Here is a 21,844-nt window from a genome sequence, read left to right as displayed (position 1 = left end):
TCTCTAATTCCTGGGCTCAAGTGATCCGCCTGCCTCGACTTCCCAAAGTGCTGGGCATGAGCCACCAATCCCAATCCTGGTGTTCTTTTAAAAATAACAGTTTGGCCTTAACCCCATATATTCTGATTTAATAGGGATGGGCTGCAACTTGAGCACTGAGATTTTTAAAAACTACCCACATGATTCTAATGTCCAGAAAAGTTGAGGAATCATTACTCTATTGTTACCACTCCTAACAGATACCTGTCATGATTTTGTCTTGGAGATAGCAGTTAGAGATTAGTTTTATTTTTTTTTCCTGAGCTGGTAAGAAAAGAGGGAAAAATCTGTTCTTGGATCTCAGTTCACAGGCAGATAAAGGAAGGGTGCCAGTCTCATGGCCAATATTGTACTGACCATAGTCATTGGAACTCTTGGCTTTTACTGATTCCGGAGAGTGGAGCCCTGTTAATGGTAGCAAGCACAGATCACTTGCTTCTTGAGGCAGTTGTGACATATACCTTCATCAGTCTCAGATCAACTGATGACCCCAGAAATATTGACAAGGTACCAATGAAGTCCACATATCAAAGATAATCCTAGGCCATAAGACAGTGCTGCCTAAGAGTAGGCAGAGCTGGTACGATTCAGGGTGGGACAGGTAAGGGATTAGAGAGGCCTATGGTTACTTGATAGGGTATAAACTTACAAGACTGAGGCGGCTGCTAAAAGACTGCAGATTCCTCTGCCCTGAGGAGCGAGCTCTTTGGGAGAATATAAATCATCTCTGGGACTGGTGTGATTCTTATAACTATCTGTTAAACATGCATAATCTCTTGATGTGTATTGAGAAAATGAAAATAATTCTTTGGCCCTCAGCTGATTTAGAGTTCGTGAATAACTAAATTCCCTTTGAGATGAATATATATAGGCCTGATGCCAACCCTCATGTGGTTTGTTCCCTCATTTATCATTTCAGTAAAAGGCGTCAATTTCTATGGCCCCAAGAGTGAGTTTGTGGTGAGCGGTAGTGACTGTGGGCACATCTTCCTCTGGGAGAAATCATCCTGCCAGATTATTCAGTTCATGGAGGGGGACAAGGGAGGCGTGGTGAGTATGGTGTGCTGAGCTGGCTGGCTCCCTAATCTCTCCAGTCATTAAGGTAGGTTTTAGCAGGGACACTGAATTCTCACTGTGACTACATGATACCATGTTTTAGAGGTCCAGCCAGCCATAAAAGACTAGTTAGCCTGGGGGTGCTGAGTTTTTGATGGAGCATTTTCTTCCTGTTCGTATCTTCTGTCCCTGTAAAGCACAGTTTATTGAGACAAGAAAGGGATCTTAGGGAAGAACCTCTGTCCTGTCCTGAGTGATGTAACTTACCTCTAGGCATGCACCTTTTCCAAATGAAAAAGCATTAGTGTTCAGGGCGCACCCTCCTACACAAGGCTAAAGATTTCTCCATGTCTTTTCCCTTTAAACTAAACTAAGTAGTGATCTTGGCTGGATCTTAGATCAGCAGATAAAAGCTATAAAGAGCATTTTTTGGACAGTTGGGAAAATTAGAATATGGTTTATATATTAGATAACATGGTATTCAATATTAAATTGATTTGATTACTTAGGAGAATATTCTTGTACTTAAGAGATACATGTTGAAGTATTTAGGGGTAAAATGTCGTGCTTACATTCAAATAGATAACAAACACATATAAATGCGTACATATAAGGAGAAAGCAAATGTGGCAATTTTTTTTAGTAGCTGAGCAGTCTGCTTGCTGTATAACCCATGATCATATCATAGTCTGCCTGTCCTTTGAGTTCTGCAGCCCTCTGTGGAGTTTGGGCAAAAAGGAAGAGTGAGAATCGAGTTAGGGAATGAAGAGCGATCAGCTCTTAAGATGTATCTGGTTAACCTTATCTTTTTTTTTTTTTTTTTTTTGAGACCTAGAATTAGGAAAGAGTTCAGTTGCTTTCTGTTACAAGGTTTTTGGACCACAGGAGATGGGGAAAAGACAGTTTGGAAGACTAAATTATACTGATTGCCCAGAATAGTCTGGTTACCCAAGGCCTCTAAGGAATGACTGAGACAGCTTAGTCTCTCTTCCTTTTTATTCCTTCTTAGCTGTGGGGAACTTCAAAGAGCCTAGCCATCTCTTGATGAGGTTTTTTCAGAGTGGTTTTAGAATTTAGAATGGTTCCTTGCAATCAGGATCCCATTCCTTATGTTTTTCTTGCCCTGGTAAAAGGGTATTTCAAATTTTCTTCTGGTTTCCTCTAAATTTTGGGGACCTGGGACCTGCATAGATCTAGGGTTTTTATGGTTTGAATACAAATGGAGAGGAGTCTAGAAGTTCAATGTGTGTCTCACTCTTCCCTGCTTCATTTCCAACTCTACCATAGGTCCCCTGTGTCATCTGCAGTGAACAAACCCAAAACACTTGAGTCTTAATGGGAATTATGCAATAGGCATTTAGAGAAAGGAAGTCAGAAGGGGCCAGTGAATTTTTTCTTGACATAAGCTATTGCCTTGCATTCTGTTCCAGAGAGATGCAGGGCTGAATGCCCTCTCCCAGGCCAGCATTTGTCCATTCTCCAAAAGCATTCTGCAGGCCAGTTTGCTTTTAGCTCAGCCAATGCCAGGGTTTGATGAGTAACCCATTTGCCCAGGTGAGGAAGGCATCTACTTGGGATGGGTGGGCCCCAGGCCTAAGTTTTAGTGGTCCTAAGAGTAAATGAGTAGAATAAGAGATATAGAGGCTACCCCTGAAGCAAATTTCCTTACATGTTCTTGTCTCTATGTAAGCTGAATGATCGATGTGGTCTTTTACCTGGCTCCCTCTGTTCTGTTTTTTGGTCCTAATTTTCCAGCAGTGGGGGTCACCAGGCACTAGTTTCAATGTAGTAGACTCAGCAGTTCTATATCATGCAAATTGTAAACATAGAGTAGAATTTAATTGTAATGTAGAATGTTAGAACCAAAGATCTTAGAAGTTATTTTCTACCTTGCCCAGATCTCCTGACTCTGATTTGAGGATCTTTTCTTTGTTCCCATTCAGCTTCACAGGGACAAGGGTGGGGGGTGGTATCAGAGGACAGCCCCTTAGTCTCCCAAGAGCACTTTGATGCTTGATCCCATTCTCTACATTCCCCCAACCCAGTCATCTAAGGCCAGAGCTCTTTTCTCTGCTCAGGCATTATTGACAGGATAAGTCCTGGCATTCAGACAGGTCTGGTGAAGTGACCAGGTACTCTGGCCCAGAAGTTCTCTGTCGGCTCCCCCCGCAGGCTCCAATTCAGGTACTGTATGTTATTCTCTTGTTCCTCTTGCCACTGGCTTTTTCCTTAGTCTTAAGTTCCAAGGAATTGTTCCCCTGTGCTTTTTTATTTTGCTGACTTATTCAAGCAGAGCTAGCTCAGAGTACAGGTCTGTAACAAGGGCTTATTAGGAGATAGATGAAAAAGTTCAGGTTTGTGTGTGTAAGTTGTCCATTACTATAGATAGATACTATTCCAGGCATTGGAGTTTAACTGCACTGCCTAAAAGAGCCCAAAGATAAACTTCACAATAGGCTGATATGTGGAATGGGAGGAGGAGATAAAGAACAGGGTTTCTGTTTTATTCATAAGCTCAGTCTTAGCTTCAGTCTTTTCTGAGCATTTGTTTATTTGTAAGATGGAAGTCAAAGTAAGTGGGAAGTCTGTAGGTCAGCTCTATTTTCCATGCCTGCGCTTGACTTCTCCTCAGCTGTTCTCTGCCTATGCAGGTGAGGCAGGGGAGGCAGTTGGTCCAGAGAGAACTAAAAGAAGTTGTTCTCTTGGACTATAGGGCCAGCTGCAAGGCAGGGTGCCTTTCCTATGTGTTCCTCTTTTCACTGAAAGACTCAAAATGCTTTAGCAGCTAAATCTGAAACTAACTCTTCTGGATGGGGTAGGAACTTCCCTGCCCTTCCCTTAGGGAAGCTCATGTTCCAAGTCAGACAGCAGGGGGCATGGGTGCCTTTCGGACAGAAGGAAGCTGCCTAAGCTAGAAGGCCTGCCTGTTGTAGTTTATTTCTTTTGCCTTGTTCAGTGAATTTACCCAGAGGGTGGCTGAGATTGAGGCTATGGGAGCCCCAAGAAGCTGCTTTATTTTAATGTGCTGCCTTATAGCTGAGCCTGTTGTGCTCAGGGCAGGTAGTAGGATGTTCCCCCTGAGATGTGCAAGGTTCTCTCAAGCAGACATGAGCCTTCATCACTCCCACCACTCCCTGCAACTCAGCCTCTTCTTCTCAGCCTGTGCCTTCCTCCAGTTCTAGTAAACAGTGCCAAATGAATATAGTTGTTCTCCGACTCTTCTCTGGGGGTTCATTGGCAGCTGCTGCTTTCTTCATTTTTTAAAATTTATTTGCCACTTGGTGAAAGCCACTGAGATGGTTTTTTCCAGCCTTGGGCAAGTTGGAGCTTTGGAATCTGGAGTGAATGAGGTCATCTGGATTTCATTGTCTTCTTATGAAGCCAGCAGTAAGCTTGAGCAGTCCACTCACCCACCCCTAGGGCCATATCTGGGGATGAGGCCACCCCTGACCTATACATACGAAATGATTGATGTGCCTGGTCTTATACCCAGTCTGTGTCTGGTTTCTCTACCCCCAGTGCCCTTTGGCTTAGGCTCAGGATGGGTGGGCCTCCCTTCCCCAGCAGCTGCCTCAGCCCTGATCAAGGGCAATTATTTGGCTCAAGGTGAGTAGTGGTTTTTAAACCCTACTCCCACACACGGCTGAGTCTGTGTTTTCCTTTCTTCCTGACCAGGTAAACTGTCTTGAGCCCCACCCTCACCTGCCTGTGCTGGCAACCAGTGGCCTAGACCATGATGTGAAGATCTGGGCACCCACAGCTGAAGCCTCCACTGAGCTGATAGGGTTAAAAGATGTAAGTGGCTGACTGCAGAAGTTATTTTCTTTCTGCTTATCCACGTACTGTTGATTCTTATTGTCATAGGGAGGAATAGCTTGCTGCCCAGTTCTTTAAAGGCACTGCTCTAACACCCTCCCCCACATTCCTGTAATTTCCTCTGTAGGAGTAGTCCTGCTCCAGGGGGCAGCTGTGAAGTGGCACTAATTTGTAATAGGATGGGGATAAGGAGCATCTCTAAGAATTATTCTGTATTAAAGCCTGCCACCTTTGCAGCAGCTGAACCTAGGGCATTGTTTCCTAATCTAATGTAGCTCCACTTCAACTTAAGGGAAGCTTTTATTGGGATAGGAGATCAGCCTTCTTGATCAGGTCCCGGGTTCCTCTTCATTGCTGCCCCCTCTTCCCAACCTTTTTGGGTTCCAGGTGATTAAGAAGAACAAGCGGGAGCGGGATGAAGATAGCTTGCACCATACTGACCTGTTTGATAGTCACATGCTGTGGTTCCTTATGCATCACCTGAGACAGAGACGCCATCACCGGGTAAGCTGGGGTTGGAAATGAGTTCCCAAGGGAGTGACCCTTTTAAGAGAGCTAAAAAGTTCCAGAGTAGTGACTTTAAGGAGTAATCAGGTGATCTTGGTTGGATTTCCTATCCATTGTCCTCTATCCCCATCAGATCCCTGATATAGCTTTGGAAGAGACATCAGCAGAAAAGGGTGGTATCTACTTTTGTCCATTGCCGTCCATGTGTAATGCTATCTTCATAAAGGCAAAGGCTGGAGGGTGGAGGAGGGAATTGAGAAGAAATAACAAGTCTCAGTGTGACCCTTCTATTTTTCCTCTTATGCCAAAAGAGGCCTAGTTCAGGGGTTGGCAAACTGGCACTTGGCCTGCTGCTGGTTTTTGTAAAGTTTCATTGGCTTGCAGCCACACCCATTCTGTGTATTGTCTGTGGCTGCCTTCACGCTACAATGAGTTGAATAGTTGCAATAAAGACCATATAGACCACAAGTCTAAAGTATTTACTATCTAGCCCTTTAAGAAAAATTCTGCGGCCGGGCGCAGTGGCTCACGCTTGTAATCCCAGCACTTTGGGAGGCCGAGGCGGGCGGATCACGAGGTCAGGAGATCGAGACCACAGTGAAACCCCGTCTCTACTAAAAATACAAAAAAAATTAGCCGGGCGTGGTGGTGGGCGCCTGTAGTCCCAGCTACTTGGAGAGGCTGAGGCAGGAGAATGGCGTGACCCCGGGAGGCAGAGCTTGCAGTGAGCCAGATTGCGCCGCTGCACTCCAGCCTGGGTGCCTGGGTGACAGAGCGAGACTCCATCTCAAAAAAAAGAAAAAAAAAAAGAAAAATTCTGCTGATCTCTGGCCTAAAGCATCTAAATTCTAGCTAAGACCTAACAGGCTTGTCTTTGTTCCATCCAGGGAAGTTACTAACAAGCCTTTCCCATCCACAGCGCTGGCGAGAACCTGGGGTTGGGGCCACAGACGCGGACTCTGATGAGTCTCCCAGCTCCTCAGACACATCGGACGAGGAGGAGGGCCCTGACCGGGTGCAGTGCATGCCATCTTGAGGCCTCATACCTAGGTGGGGCAGGCTGGGGCTGCCAACCTGATCCTGCCTGGGCAACCCTTTCCTGTCCCAGGCCCTACATTCAGCAGAAACGCACTTTGGACTTTTTGCTTTAGATAAAAGAAAGACATCCCAGGAGAAGGACAAACCTCAGAGGAGTGAACCAACAAAGAGTACCTAGGAATGGGAGTTGAGCCCTGGAATGGGGCTCCATGGAGAGGTGCATAGGACTCAGCAGAAATGGCCTCTCCCCAAAGCCTCTTTTTGAGAGGAGAGGGAAGCCTATTTTGTTAACTGGTTTGGGATAGGGAATGGGGTTTCTTTTTCTTTAATCTCCCTTGTTTCTTGGGCTGGGGGATGTGGGGAGAACAACTGGCTATTCAGTACCAAGGGGCCAGAGTGGAGGGTAGGAGTGCCACTCTCTCTTTGGTTTAGGTTTTTGACCTTTTCTTCCTTTGTTTTTTGAAAGTATATGACAGTTGGTTTTCCCCCCTCGGCAACCCCATCCCAGAATCCTATTTTCCTGGGAAGTCCTTAAAGCCCCTAACCATCCCACACTCTTCACTTTCCTTTCCACCTTATTCATTCTCTACTTATCACAGTGTTTTGCACTTGATTACATATCCTTCACTCTCTTCTCTTCATCCCATCACCCCCTAAATAGGTCAGGTGAGGGAGGTTGGGAAGAGGTGGGAGGAGGGGCAGAAGTGAAGGAAGAATAGGAAGGATATTACCTCTTCTGTTATTTTTTTAAAAAACATTGTTTGGTGGCAGCAATCTCCCTGTCCCTATCACTGTTAGAGGCCTAATTTTATATCTATAAATATATTAAAAAGCAAGTCAAACTTGGATGTATCAAGGTAAAATTATTGTCAAAGTTTAAATACCTATATATTCTCTATGAATGCAATAAAGGGACTTAAAGAGTGAACAAGAGTAATGGTGTGGAGGTGACACCTGGGGTCAGTTTACCTCTATGTATGGTCACTAGAGATTGGGACTTACCCTTTAGGTTTTAGGAGGCTCAAGAATGGAAGGATCCTCATTTCTGCCCTTCCTGGTTCCTTGCTTTGGTGTAGGGGTTGGGAAAAACAGGAAATCCTCCCAGCTCTTTGCCTCAGATCTCCTACCTCTCCTTAAGTCTTGTAGTGGGTTCCAAGGATGGCTCTTCTAACCAGAGGCTGGCCTGTCTTTAAAACTTAACTACTTTAGGGTGGTGCCACCACTGCAGACTATTGTGGTACTTTGTGACAGAAGACATGTACACACACACCACACACACATACATACTCACTCTCTCACTCTGTCTCTCTTACCTTTAGCTGCTTGATCTTTAAGCCATCCAACTTCATGCCAGTTCCCTTCTTTATAGAAGAGTGAAGGGAAAGACTTCCTGGGTTTGACTTAAACCTTCTCCACCTCTTGACATGTTAGGATTGAGGAATAAGTCATTAATCTAAGGACTGATTACAGTGGCTGGAGCTTGGGCACTTGTCTTATCACTGGTCACTGAGTCTGAAAGTCCCAGCTGAATTCTTGCCCTTAAGTGCTTTTGCTGCTATTTTTTTTGCCCCCAGTTTCCACAAGATTCAATCAAGAATTCTGTATCCTGGGACAGTCAGATTCTACTAAATCAGGCCAGGAAGGAGGGGAAAAGAGAGAATGGTATTTCCAGATACTTCTTCCTCCTGCCCCTTTTCCCAGCAGCTCTCAGACGAGATGTTGGCTGCTGTACTTACTCCCTGAGGTAGGGAATGTGTGGTGATCGAGTGGTCTGTGTTCCTGTTGCTGGTGGGGTGATAGGGTGGGCTAAAAACCATGCACTCTGGAATTTGTTGTATTTTCTCCCAGTAAAGCTTTTCTTCTCCTGACTGCTGCTCTGTGTGGTATGTGGTCCATTTATTCACAATGGATGGTTTTTACTCCTGCTAATGTAGGTACCTAGCCTTCCTGTCTCATTCTGCACATGATACAGTGTTAGAAAGTCCATTTTGGGATACCCGTATTTCCAGTCCTTGCGCTCCAATTGGAGACTGTTGGAAGTAGGATACACTCCATTTAGCTCAGTGATACTTAGGAGATTGGGTGGGGTGAGGGTATACACTTGGGGTATTTTCCCAGCCCTTGTTCTGGGGCATAAATATTGTTGCCCCTCCCTTCCCAGTGATTCAAAGGCTGCAAAATCCTGGTCACTCACAGAAATTTTAAAATCAGTTAGTTGCAATACAATCAATCACCTTTATTCCGGGTTAGAACAAGGCCGTGCACACTGCAGACAGAAGAGCACAAGATAGGGGCAATCTCACAGCAATATAAGGAGTGGGTGGGCAGATTAGTCTTTTTAGATTATTTTGCCTTACAGAGAAACTACTAGACTCTGCTGAAAAGAACCCTGTCTCTCTTCTCCCATTCCTTCCATAAGAAAGGCTCCTTATTCTCTCTCTCACTCTAATGTAACATATCCCAAATGGAAGGACAGTTCATGCTCATTCCCCCGACCCAATTCTACAAGTATCTCTCTTAAGGGAGAAGCCAGACAGGGAAAGGGAGACTTGGGAAGGTCCTTTAAGGCAAAACTGTGGAGTCCTAGAGGTGCGTGTGTTAAGGCAGGTGTCTGCAGCAGTGGCCAGAGGGGCAGGGCACGCTAGGCTGGGCTAGGAGTTAAGAGTACTGTCTAACCAGTCTGGCTTCTTCCTTCTTCCAGCAGCCAGCCCTCCCCTCCCATTAAAGTTTTACTCCCACATCCTAAAAGCTCCTAACTTGAACTTTCTCTAAATAGTCTCTGAGATTGCATGTGAATTTAATGTTTTTTGAAAAAGCTTTCTTTTTTGTTTGGACTATGTAGCAATTTGATTCTGCCACTCCCTTCACTGTGGCATTCCCCTCCCACCCCCGCTCTGGCCTAGACAATAAGTTAATGCTAGACACCACAAAAAAGGGCAGACATGGCAGTGCAGTTTTAATATACATATATGTAGAATATATATGTACACACAGTTAGCACGGTCAGGGTGGGGAAGGGGCATCTTGGGGTAGGCAGGAGGCTGGGGTCACTCACTGTACTGTAGTGATGTGGCTAGGAGGTGTTCACAAGCCCAGGGGGCTAGGATATCTAGTAAAGAAGGGTTTCCTAAGTCCCTTCCTGAATTGAATTGGGCTGGGGATCGGTGCAAAGGAAAACACTGTAGTTAACTTCTCTTCTTTCTGGCTTGGGATGTTCTTCACCAAGGAGAGAGGGAAGGTTGCCTACAATAACCAAGTTGGGACCCTATAGATGGTGGGATCAGGATTCGTGTTAAAACCTAAGGGTCTCATTCTTCAACCTCCCTAGGTTTAGAGTGCAACAGTCTGAGTAGGAACAACTGAGTGGAAGAGGGGGCTCCCCTCTCTCTGCCCTCATCCCCATCTCAGGCTCAGTGGTACATGTTCCCAGCAGTCTCTCCGGAGTACAGGTGGGTGGGGGCATCTAATGCTGGCTGCTCCATGGGGTTTGATCTTAGGGACCAGGAAAGGATCCCTGGCTCATACCTATGCTAGGCCCAAGAGAGGCAAAAAGGGACCTGCTGGTACTCAGGAAACAGCTAGTCCAGCACAGGAGTACAAACATGGAACTCTGGCTTTTCTTTGCCCCTTCCAGGTGGGGGTTGAGTGGTCTCTTTGCCTTCCCTCCCCACTGCTTTTCCCTGGATCCACCTACCTCTCCCATACTTTACCCCTATTGTCAGCTCCTCAATGTAGGAAAATGCAGGTCCTTTCTGCTTCCACACTTTAAAGATATGGGGGGAGAGTGGAGGAAAGGGAAGTAGGAGGAATGTGCTGATTTCTATTTGCATAGAAATAGCCCCCACCTCCTCCTACAGTGGAGAAACTCAGCCCCCTCCTCTAGCCCCTGACCCCCATCCCCTTAGGAAGAGGAACTAGATGAGCTAGACATATAGACAAACAGCCAGAGCGTGCGCACACGCACACACACGCGCACAGTAAGGGGGTTAGGACCAGGTTAGTAAGTGGGTAGATGGTGGGTTGCCCTTGCCCCCTCCCCTGGAGGATGGGGGAAGGGAGTGGTCTGATGAAGGTCCAACCTTCCTCCTCTTCCTCCCCCTTGCTCAGGCCTTCTTCGGTGGGGGAGCCAATTTGATGATCTCTTCCTCAGAGGGCTGCCGGATAATGTCTGAGGGCAAAAAGGGATGTGTCCAGGGACAGCAGTGTGAGAGATGCCAGGCAGGCCCATTGGGCATCTGCCTCCACTCTCCAAAAACTCAAGTACTCCAAGGATAGTCAACGGGATGAGGCAGAGGTGCTACGAGTTAAAGGAGTGGCCGCTTACCTTTGTACTTCTTGGCACTGGGGATACGGGTTAGCTTGGTGTCCAGCTCATCCTCCTCAGAGATCTTCAGCACACGGGTTCTGTAGTCAACCACCATAGTGAGTAGGTCAGGACGGCGGGAGATCTCAAAGATGTGCTCAATGTAGGAGAGGTTGTCTGGAGGAAGGCAGGAGATAGGGTCAGAGCTAGGCTGTAGAGGTCAGCTTCCCCTACTCCACCAGACTAGTGACCTGGAACCAAAGCTGAGTTGCTGACATTGGTTATGGGAGGGTACAACACTGGAGGAAGAGGGGCTACTAATCCAGGAGAAGAAAGCTAAGGCACCCAAACAATACAGAGGACTGTTCGCAGGAAGGGCAGATAGTTGGTCAGTGAAGTTTCTAGATTGTGGTTAGAATGAGGGGTTTAGCTTAGATACTAGCTCCCATATGTTGTGGGGAGGGGACAAAAGAAAAATCAACTTGACTTCCAGATACCCCACCCCCACCCCCATCCTTTTCCACTTTCCATCCTGACAGCACATGTAGGACCAGCAGGGTGGAATCTCTAGGCAACCCAGGAGATATGCTGGGCCTGGTGAGAAAGGTTATTCTAAATGAGAGAAGGTATGGACACCACCAGAAGGATGATGTCCATGGCTTGGCCAATTCCAGGAGAATATAGATGCCCTTAGACCTTCTTCCTTGGCTCCTCCCCTCTGACTGTTGCCATGGTCTAACTGTAACACATCCTCCTTTATGCTTTCTCCCTGCCAGCCACACAGCAGTCAGAATAGTATATCTGAAGGGCCCTGAGTTCCCTCACCTAGGCTCTCTACAACACAGTCTTACCTTACCTTCCCAGCCATTTCTAAACACCCTACATCCTAGTCAAGCCAAGCAGGACTGCTTGCATTTCCAAACACACTAGATACTCTGTGACAGTGTTCCTCTGCCTGGCCTTCCCTCCTTTGGATTTTGCCTCAGAAATCCCACTCACCTTTCAGGGCCATCTTAAACACCAATTCTTCCCCAAAGCCTCCAGCTGTGTGGGATTACTCTAATCCATAGATCCCACTCCCCAAGCAGTAGTCTCTCAAAGCGGATAAGAAAATGATAGAACTTGTAGTTTTAAATTTTACCAGTTTTTAAAAAGTGCTTAACAAAGCACTTTTATTTTTTTAAAATTATTACTATTTACCAGATTAGATTACACTTCGAGTTCTCCCCTCATTCAGGTATTCTTCCATTTTTATTGTCTAGAATTCTTCCCAATTTTTGCCACTTAAAATTTTACTATTTTTAGATTGTTTTTATGTTCTGTTGTATATGTGATAATAGCACAGGAGTATCTGAATAACGTTTTTTACTGATGAGGGGCACAATGAAAAATGTCTAAGGCCCCCATACTCTTAGAGCACCTTTCTTCTGCCTTGCTAGAGAGGGGTACACATTGTGGACGTAAAAGCTTTGAGCTCATCTCTATTTGCTGAATGAACTGAGCCTGAATGACTGATGACAGGACCCCTGTGCTCCCCTCCCCCACCTTTGTCCAGCTTGTTGTGGCTCTCCAGGAAGCTAAACCAGGCACTGCCAGTAGTGATCTCCTCACTCTTTTCGCTGGGGATGTCTTCCTTGCAGGCCGACTTGAGCTGTTCTAGATCTTCAAGGGTGATGTTGTTGGTCAGGTCTTGCAGGAGGGTCCCGTACTCAGCCATGACTGGGGTTGGGAGGTGACAAAGGGACAGGAGTTGAGCTTAAGGTATGGAGTCTGGTTTACTCACTGGTACTACCCTTCTACTCCCCACTCTGCCCTACCAGGCATGTGCCTGGAACATGGAGGCTGGAGGTGGCTAGGGCTGGAGGGAGAAAAGGAAGACCTAGGGGAGGCGGTCAGGGTAGACTGGAAGCTAGGAGCCAGGCTGGAGCCTAGAGTGACAAGTCATACCTCCTTCCCCCCACCATCTTTTTCTTCTGTTTTCCCCCTCTAACAGTAACCCTGGCAACAGTTCCCCTGACTGAGGAGGCGGTTACCATAGCAACCTGCTCCCGACTTTCTCACCCGCTCTCTCCAAGTCCCCCCGCCCCCCACCAGAATCGCCCCACCCACTTCCAACCCCTCCCCATGTCAGGGAAAAAAAACTCCAAAACAACCAGGGCGAGGCTTGCTGTGGCAGTGAGAAGCTGAGAAGGAGCTGGAGGGTTTGGTAGGAGCTCATGTGTTCTAGCTTCCCCATTCTGCCTCAGAGGCAAAGGGGTCCCTCACTTCAACTCCCCACCACCCCACTAATGACTCATTTTGGATGGATGCCTAGTTGCTTGGTCTGATGGTTCCTTGGCCCTTCCATGCTAGCCTTGTATTCAGTCATTAGGGTTTGAGGTGGGGGAGGCAATGGACCACCCCCACCTTTGTGGAGCCCATTTTCTCCCTTGATGGTTACCAGGCCCCCACTCAGCTCTCTCTCCTACCCTTTGTGCTGTGCCTGCAGCCCCCGTGCCCAAGAATACCAAGCGACTGGCTCTGGCCCCCTGCCCAGTTCCCAGGCTGGCTGGGTGGTGGGGGAGGGGACTTTAGATGCGGCTTTGGGAGAATGGCAAAAGCGGACTGCCCTCCCTTCTCATATCAACATCCTACTGGCACTACCTTCAGCATGGTCTGATGAGATCAGCAAGGCCAGATCTCACCTAGGCCTTCACCCCATCCCTCTTTCGTGATCCTTAGGTGAGAAGTAGAGAACATTCAAGGCCTTCCTTCCACTAAGATAGGAACTGTGGCTAAGACAGAAGAAAGAAGGTCAGACGTTTGAATGAACTTTCTGGATTTGATAAAATGTGACACTAGTGGTGAGCTCAAAAATGGATTTGATAAAATGTGACACTAGTGGTGAGCTCAAAAATGGAACTTATTTCCACAATGAGTATCTATTTCCTTTTAGTCAGAAAAGTAAAGCATGTTTTAAAAAGTAAATTGTATCATAAACACTCTGTATGCGACTAGACCAAGGAGTGGGCAAGCAGCAAGATGACCTTGTCCCTGACTGAGGCTGCTCACAAATCACCCCAGCATTAGGCTGGGAATGTGGCAGATCAAAGGGGCTTGGTTGACACACATTTTCCTTCCTTCTCGCTCTACTGCAGGGGAACTGAGATTGGCATGGTGGTCACAAAATAAGAGATGCAGACCCAGAAGTCCCCATTCCCAGCCCCCTATTTGGACCAGAATAAACAAGCCTCCCTTGGTGGCAGGCACCGTGACACAGGCAGACAATGAGCCAGACAGCAGGGCTACCATGACCCCCGCAAGAAACAGGCAGTCATAGGCATGCTCAGTTGCACACCCAGGTGCAACCAGACAGAAGGGCCCAGCAGTGGCCCTGCCAGGCCGGGCCAGGAACAATGCTCTCTGACTGTCAGCACCAGGAACTGTCTCTGCCTTGAAATCTAGGTCACAGCAGCAAGCTCTGGAGCCCAACCCCCCTCACTTCACTGATAATCCAAGGACAGAAGGAGGGGGATACGGGGTGAGGGGGATGATGGGGAGGGGACTAGAGATGGAGATAAGAATGGGTGGGGGGGCATGAGTACAACTGTAAGGGAAAGCGCAGCAGGAGACAAGAAGACCCTGCCCCAGTGAAGGAAACTCTGGGGCCAAGCCTTCATCTGGAAAAGGGGGCAGGATTGGGGGTTATACTTGCCTGCTTTCATATGGAAGGAGAGTTTGTAAATATTACAGATCCTGCGGGAGGAAAGAGTGCATCTGTGTGTGTGCGTGTGTGTGTGTGTGTGTGTGTCGGGAGGAGTTCAGATTTAGGGCTTTGAATCTAAAACAGATCTACAGAGGAGGTAGGCGGGAGGAGATTAATGTGTGTAACACACTCACCCACAAAGACTTGGGGGCAGTGGGTAGGAGCTTTCTAAGAGAGTGAAAGATACAAGGAGGCCCCTAAGAGAGATGGGGGTAGGAATGTTAAAGTGGCAGAGGAGAAATGTGTGTGTGCTCGGATCTTATGGATGCTAATCCCCAGGTTGTGGACACAGCTCTGGAGGAGGCAGTGGCTGGGTATCTGTGGGTGTGTTTGGATGTTCTGGTAATGGAGGTGTATGTGCCAGCACTGGATATATGGCTGTGGGTGCACTGGCTGTGAGTATCTGTCGTGTGTGTGTTTGCATGTGTCTAAACCAGCCAAGAGCATGTGTAAGAAGCCATATAACCACAGGCTCACATCCAGAGGGGTGAGGGGAGCCTACAGAATGGAGGAAGAGAGCGGGAGTTGGGAGACAGAAAGAGACTAAGGCTGCAAATGAGGCATGGGGGGCGAGGGGGAGGAGAGCATACAGTCCACAACTATAGAAGGCTGTAGCCTCAGCTCATCTGTTACTATAGCAACTTCAGTTCTGGGTGCCCCCACGCCCCAGTCGTTAGGACGACACCACTAGATGGCAGGGGTGTGGGGAATGGTGAGTAAGAAGGGACAGAAAGGATAGGAATAAGGCCCCCTGAGGGTACAATGAAAGGCAGCCCCGTTGCCTCCCTTCTTGGAGAGATCCATTTGCCTAGGCCGTAGTATGGCAGAAGCAGCAAAGGGAGTGTTGTTTAGGGGAACTGCTCTCAATTCTCACTGATCAACTGTTGTACCTGGGCTGGTCTGGCCTGGCCATGGTGGGGCTTGGCAGAGCTTGTTTCCTTCATCCTCCATGTCACTTTCCTCACCAGAGATTGAGATTTCCTTAGGGCCCGTGGAGAAATCTGTCTGGGCCCTGAAAAATCCTCCTGATTGCTGGAGCAGTGCAGAGAGCTGCTCAGGGATCACCAGGCAGTCTGGGCGGAGGCCATTCTTGGGACAGGATACCAGGGCAGGAATCAGGAACCGGAGCCCCGGCTGCCAGGAAATCAGTCCTCTTCCCTCCCAGCTTTCTGTGCTAGGCTCACCGCTTCCTCACACCTTCCTTCCTTCCTGCCTCCCTCTCCTTCCAAACTGGCCCTGGACACAGCTCTGACAAAGGTCAAACCAACTGAGGATGCTGGGGAAGAGGGGCAGGAGGTAAGGACCATTATATACTGACCTTGTAGGTGGGACAGGTGGGAGCTCCATGGGCGTTGGGGTAAGAAGAGCCAGGCCCTGGGAGTGCTTTGAGAAGCCTGGCAATTGGGATAACCACCTGTGGAGGTGGCAGCACCAAAAGAATTTCTGTGCATTTTGACATTAAGTCATGGTAGATTATCCCTTCTCTCTAACGTTTGGTTCCAAATCCTCTGTAAATTCGAGAAGGAAGCCTGAAGATTAAGAGTTGCTGCCCGTCCCTCTTCCACATCTGTTGCAGCTGCCTAAGCCTGAGGGGAGGGGCCATCCCACACAGCTGCAAGGACCTAGAGGTCCCTGTATTGGGCAGGAGGGGACTCTCAGGTACTCAAGTCTGTCAGTCTTCTGCCTGAAGTTGGAAGTAATCACGGAGAGGCAGAGGGGTTGGAAGGGAGAGAGTAGGGTTCCAGCTTTCCTATTTTAAATTATATCTGGGCCCCAAATTCAAGCAGTCCTGTAGTTTATTTCCTTTAATATCATTCTCAATTGATTTCTTCTTTAAGCTTTTTATCCAGCTTTGCAGGGGAGGAGGGGGTTGTCTTTATTCCTGTAACAAGGAAATTGAGGGTTCTGAGGCTCCAGGGTCAGCCTGGAAGTGACGAGAGGCAGGACATCTGGGCCCCAAAATGTTCACTTCAGTCCAAGAAGCAAAATGGATTATCTTTGGGCGTGGGGACAAGGATTAGCCTTCAGCCCTTGGTCTAGAGAAGAGCCAGACCCAAGATGGGGCATTAGGAGATAGCTGGCACTGGATCAGGCAGAGCAGAGGAGGGCCGGCTGACGGCGAGGAGGGGAATGGGGCCTAGGACTCTCCCCAGCCCATCTCTGTCTCCACTCTTCTGGTGTGGCACTCCCTGCTTCTATTTCCGTCTCTCTCCATCGCTCACTCTTTTGTCATCCATTTCCTTTCTACTTCATCTTTCAGTCTCTCTTTTCCTCCTTTCTATAGGCTTTCACCCCTTCTAGCATTTCCTACTCACCTATCCAACTTAGTGGTAGCCATGAATACTTAGGACTCCTGAGATCTGTGCTTCAGTGTCCCCATCTGAATACTCAGAGCTGCAATTAGGAAGGGGTGAGCATCCCTGCTACAAAAGACAGAGTAAGTTTGGTGGGAGTGGCTTGGAGATTCAGTGGTTGGCTGCCTACTAGCTGGTGAAGATATCCATCATGACATTGTGCGTGAGGATCTGTGTGACAGAGTGAGGTGCTCTGTGATTCTGTGACCCTCTTCATGCATGATAATACATCCACACATGATGGGCACGGAATTGAGGAAGTAGGCAACCAGGGAAGCCTGCAGCCTAGGGCATCACTGGCAATTTCCCCAATGGAGTATTTAACCACAAAGGGAAGAGCAATTAAAGCTAATCGCTCTGACAGCCTGGGGCCCAGACACACATACCAATTTCCCTAACTCCCAGTGGTCTCCCCCAACCTTCATCCTCCCTAATTTGTTTCGTGCACTATCAAACACTCTTCGCACTTCTCTGACCATCTCTTTCTCTCACTTCCTCCCTCTCCCTTGTTCCCTATCTCTGGACCTCTCTGGAGATGTCTGTCTGCTTCTCACACACATTCCTCTCATTCTCTCTCTGACTTGGGTTCCATTCTTGGCTGACTCATACCCATTCTTTTTCCTCTCCGTTTCTTCCACCCCCTCCTCCTCCATCCCTTGGCCACTCTTACCCAGAAACTAGCCACTCCCAGCACCCTAAGCCCTAACTGGACCCAGGAAGAGAGGCCACCAGAAGCCCCTACCCTCATTAGTCTGCAAAATCCTGTCTCCTTGTTTTAGAGGAATGAGACCAAGATTTTCTCCCATCTTTCCCCAGTTTTAAAGAGGAACAATCTGAAGCCATGGGGCTGGGAAAAGCTGCCAGAAAATCAGGATGGATTTGGGGACAGTGGACCTTTCTGTCCACTCAGCTGTCCTGTTGGACTGATGACTTGGAGCCCGCAGTTCAGAAGACTCCTCATGGGATGCCCCACCCCACAGAGTGGGGGTGTGGTGGGCGGCCGGATGCGTAGTGCAGGGACGTTTGTGATTTGGAGTGTGCTAGACTATGTGTATAAGTCACATGGGTGTGTGTCACTGTGTGTGCTGGCGTGCCTTATAGGTGTGCGTGTTTCCCTGTCAGTTTTGACACGGATTAGGATTATATGAAATTAATAAGGGTTTTTACGTTACATACATCACTTCTCTACACCCCCAGCTCCTTCCCTCTGGACAAGCTTTCCGCCAAGCCCACGTCTTCCCCAGGTGCAGTGGGCTGGGGGTGAGGGCACATGGTACCAGCCGCCCGCGGAACCGAGACAGGGCTGGGCCGGGAGACCGCCAGCGGAGGCGAGTCCGAAGCCTGAGCAGGGAGGGAGGGGCGGGCACTGGCCTGGCCGAGCCGGCTGGGCGGGAAGCAGGCTGCATCCTAATCCACAGGCCCCGGTGCGACTCCCAAACTGCCGTTCAGCGTAGAATGGGCTGGCCGGAGCCACGCCGCCTCCAGCACACGCTCGGCGCTCGGGACGCACCGACCGAGGGACGGACCTCGTGGGGCCTGACACAAAGTGGACTCGTCCGGGGTCCCCACACTCCCCGTCTGGCCCCCGGTGTCCCAGATCGCTGCCCCTCCAAGCCTAGACCCCCAAATCTGCCCCTTCCCCGCGACAAGTCTCCTCTCCGCCCCTCTCACCGCCTCTGGAGCTGAGCGCTCAGGGCGCGGGCACTCCTGAGTCCCCGGTTCCTAAGCAGCGTCCGGAACCTCCTCCTCGGCTCCCGCCGCCGCCGCCGCCGCTTCTGCCGCCGCCGCCGCCTCTTCCGCCCGCGGAGCCGGAGCCCGAGCCCAGCGCCGCTCACTCCACCCGGCTGGCCGGTGATGTCAGAGCCGGGGAGGGGCGGGGGGCGGGGAATGGCGGGAGGAGGGGGAGGGATGGAAAGGCAGGAGGGGGCGGGGGACCGAGGGGCTGGGGTTCTGGAAGACTCCTAGGGTGGGGGACAGAATTGGGCCGAGGGCTGGAGCAGAGACGGTCTCTTCCCCCTGAACTGCGAAACAATTCTCATATTTAATTCTTACCCAGTAGGGCACCCTCCTCGCCTTTTGACCTTTGGATGACCACGGTGCCTAGGACCCCTGGGAGGCACAGAGTAGGTTTGGTTTAGGGGTTTGAAAAGCCTTTGGAGGCTGGATTCTCTTAGCTGCTGGCTTTAATATTTGTAAAAACTTCTTGCCTTGCCTTAAGGCTCAGGGGCGCAGTGGTAAATGACTGATCAGACTTATCCACATTGGGAGTGAGGGGTTCAGGCCACATGGGGACTTGAGGAGCCCTGGATCTTCTCTTTCCAGGATGATGCCCGCAGGCCCTCTTGCGTTCCTCTCACCTTTCCCAAACATACCCCACTCCTGCCTTCCCCCTACCATGATGTAATTTTATTTTCTGGGGAGAAAAAGAGCAGCAGTGAGCTCAGCATGCAAATATAGACAACTTGCAAAGCCACACTTAGCTCCGTCTCCTAGCTCTGCCCCCCTGCCCAGGCCCGATGTGGCAGCTCTCACTTCCCCTCTACCCCAGGGACTTTCCTCCCCCAGATTCTCAGCCAGACTGAAAAGAGGAAAGGAAGAATTGGAGAAGCATCTGTTTTCACCCCCATCTCTATAGCCTAAGGGGTCTTGCCTCAGCTCTGGGCAGGGTTTGGCCCTGGAAAGAAGTCTGACCCTGGGTAGGTCCTTCCTGCCAGGAACTCCAGCAGGCCCAAGTTGGGGGATTCCCCTCAGTGTTTGTGCCACTTCCAGGATCTCCCCATCTCGCCTCGGTTCCTACCTGGTAGAGACTCCTCCAGAAACCTAAAATGAGCCCCTCCTTTCTTGGGTCTACACCGTTCCTAGAAGAGGCCCAAGTTCCTGCTGCTCTGGGTTTCATAGCATTTCTCTGCTGTTTCCTCTCCCCAGCATTCCCTGTCACACCCTAATCATTTGCCTTTGTATATCTCATGTTTGCTCTGTGTTGTAGGGACAAAACCTATTTCGTTGACCCATCTTTGAGACTCACGTAGCTTCTAAGTGAAAGGCTCAGGTCTGGAGGCAACAAGACACAGGGACCTTGGGCTGCGTGCTAGTTCCACCCATTCCTTGGGCAAGTTATGCCTGAAAGCCTTAGTGTCTTCACTGGTCAGATCAGGGTGCCAATGTCTATTTCTGAGGGTTCTTCCGAGATTCAGAAATAGTAAGTCTCTAGGGACTGACACAGATGCGTGATTAAAAAATAAGAGCTATTATTTAGACCGGGGCCTTCCACTGACCTATGCTAGACAGTAAGCTCCACAATATTATTGTAATACTAGCTTAGTGCCCATACTACTTATTAAACATTTATTAAATAGCTACAAGTTGGAATGAATACATAGTTTCTGCTTTCTACACCCCTGCCACATTCTCTAGGAACACTTCCTGGACTTGTCTGTGGAGAGTGAAAATATATCTAATCTCAGGTCTCATCTTTCCATACTTAGAAATCCTCTAAGTCTCTCAGCAACAACTTTACACCTGATCCATGAAAAATATAATGTTGGCTTGGCGTGGTGGCTCACGCCTGTAATCCCAGCACTTTGGGAGGCTGAGGCAGGTGGATCACCTGAGGTCAGGAGTTCAAGACTAGCCTGACCAACATGGTGAAACCCCGTCTCTACTAAAAATACAAGAAAGTTAGCCGAGTGTGGTGGTGGGCACCTGTAGTCCCAGTTACCTGGGAGGCTGAGATAGGAGAATCTCTTGAACCCGGGAGTTGGAGGTTGCAGTGAGCCAAGATCTCACCACTGCACTCCAGCCTGGCGACAGAGTGAGACTCCATCTCAAAAAAAAATATATATATATGTATATATATATAATGTTTATTATTTATGGGCATCATATCAAAAATATATATAATGTTTATTATTTATGGGCTTGTTTAGCTGTTTGTATCTATTATATATATATAAAATGTTTATTATTTATGGGCATCATCTCAAAACTCTATATATATATATATAATATATATGTTTATTATTTATGGGCTTATTTAGCTATTTGGCCCTCCCATCCCCAACCCCCTAAACTCCTTTTTGCTTACCCCAGCCTGGGCCTATTCTGGAAAGACTGTGGGTCCTTCTTGCCAAGACCTCCAGCAGGCCCAGGTCTGGGAGATCCCCATTGTATACAATATCTCCTCTCCAGCCAGGTGCAGTGGCTCACACTTGTAATCCCAGCACTTTGGGAGGCCAAGGCGGGCGGATCACGAGGTCAGGAGATCAAGACCATGGTGAAACCCCATCTCTACTAAAAAATACAAAAAAAAATTAGCCAGGCGTGGTGGCGGGCGCCTGTAGTCCCAGTTACTCGGAGAGGCTGAGGCAGGAGAATGGTGTGAACCCGGGAGGCGGAGCTTGCAGTGAGCCGAGATTGCGCCACTGCACTCCAGCCTGGGTGACAGAGCGAGACTCCATCTCAAAAAAAAAAAAAAAAAAAAAAAAATCTCCTCTCCATTCCCATGACCACTACTTGGGTCCATGTTCTCCCAACATCACTCCAATTATTATAACAGTCACTGATTATGGGTTGGGCTCCTTACCTCTGGCATCTCCATCATGTCCCCTCCCCATCCTGCTTATCACTACCAGATTAAATTTTGCCCTGCCTCCTCAGCTGGCAGGATTCAATTCAAAGAGCTCTACAACCCATCCCCATTATGCTTACCCAACTTCATGGCCACAACTTGAATTTCTCTTCTTGTCTCTCTGGTCTCTGTGCCCCCAATATGACAAACATATCCTGCCAGTACTTGATGTTTTCCACTGACTGAAATGTCTCCTCCTCAGCTCCTTTGTCTCCAACCAAATCCCATTCTTCAATTTAAGGCCTAGTAAAGGCTTACTTCCTTTGTGAAGTCATCAAGCCCACTCTGATCTCTCTTCTGAGTCCATTCCGTTCTTTCCTTTGTTCTTCCTTTAAAAAACATTTATTAGGGACAACTTT

General features: G+C 48.6%; 2 protein-coding genes across 20 annotated transcripts in view; one reads left to right on the top strand and one right to left on the bottom strand.

The window, feature by feature from the left end:
* The window catches only part of DCAF8 (DDB1 and CUL4 associated factor 8), a 48,411-nt gene extending 40,087 nt beyond the window's left edge, over nucleotides 1-8,324 (top strand). For all 18 annotated transcript variants that reach the window (XM_063626980.1, XM_063626971.1, XM_063626979.1 and 15 more), the window contains 4 exons: nucleotides 959-1,089; nucleotides 4,771-4,890; nucleotides 5,299-5,415; nucleotides 6,338-8,324. In XM_063626980.1, the coding sequence (XP_063483050.1) occupies nucleotides 959-1,089; nucleotides 4,771-4,890; nucleotides 5,299-5,415; nucleotides 6,338-6,454 (485 nt within the window). In that variant the 3' untranslated portion in view covers nucleotides 6,455-8,324. The remainder of the gene's footprint in view (nucleotides 1-958; nucleotides 1,090-4,770; nucleotides 4,891-5,298; nucleotides 5,416-6,337) is intronic.
* Nucleotides 8,325-8,671: 347 nt separating this feature from the next.
* PEA15 (proliferation and apoptosis adaptor protein 15) lies at nucleotides 8,672-16,925 on the bottom strand. 2 transcript variants are annotated; one of them, XM_063627012.1, is made up of 5 exons: nucleotides 16,820-16,925; nucleotides 15,395-15,593; nucleotides 12,305-12,478; nucleotides 10,781-10,936; nucleotides 8,672-10,624 (listed from the first exon to the last, which is right to left on the bottom strand). In XM_063627012.1, exons 2-5 carry the CDS (start codon nucleotides 15,453-15,455, stop codon nucleotides 10,560-10,562), a joined length of 456 nt encoding a protein of 151 aa, XP_063483082.1. In that variant the 5' UTR covers nucleotides 15,456-15,593; nucleotides 16,820-16,925; the 3' UTR covers nucleotides 8,672-10,559. The 2 variants fall into 2 exon arrangements, with proteins under 2 accessions (XP_063483082.1, XP_063483083.1); XM_063627013.1 differs by lacking the exons at nucleotides 15,395-15,593; nucleotides 16,820-16,925 and having other exon boundaries at nucleotides 12,371-12,477.
* Between the last annotated feature and the right edge of the window lie 4,919 nt (nucleotides 16,926-21,844).

Source organism: Symphalangus syndactylus, chromosome 12, assembly GCF_028878055.3.
Source record: "Symphalangus syndactylus isolate Jambi chromosome 12, NHGRI_mSymSyn1-v2.1_pri, whole genome shotgun sequence".
Lineage (NCBI taxonomy): Eukaryota > Metazoa > Chordata > Mammalia > Primates > Hylobatidae > Symphalangus > Symphalangus syndactylus.
Note: the sequence above shows the minus strand (reverse complement) of the source record. Positions and strands in the feature narration are given on the sequence as shown.

What these genes read in the sequence shown, in the direction of transcription:
- PEA15 (XM_063627012.1), bottom strand. Translation starts at nt 15,455, where the DNA reads ATGGAGGATGAAGGAAACAAGCTCTGCCAAGCCCCACCATGGCCAGGC. An exon ending in CCACAACAAGCTGGACAAAG is followed by an intron (nt 10,937 to 12,304) that starts GTGGGGGAGGGG and finishes GCCTTCCTCCAG; the next exon opens with ACAACCTCTCCTACATTGAG. An exon ending in CAGTGCCAAGAAGTACAAAG is followed by an intron (nt 10,625 to 10,780) that starts GTAAGCGGCCAC and finishes TTTTGCCCTCAG; the next exon opens with ACATTATCCGGCAGCCCTCT.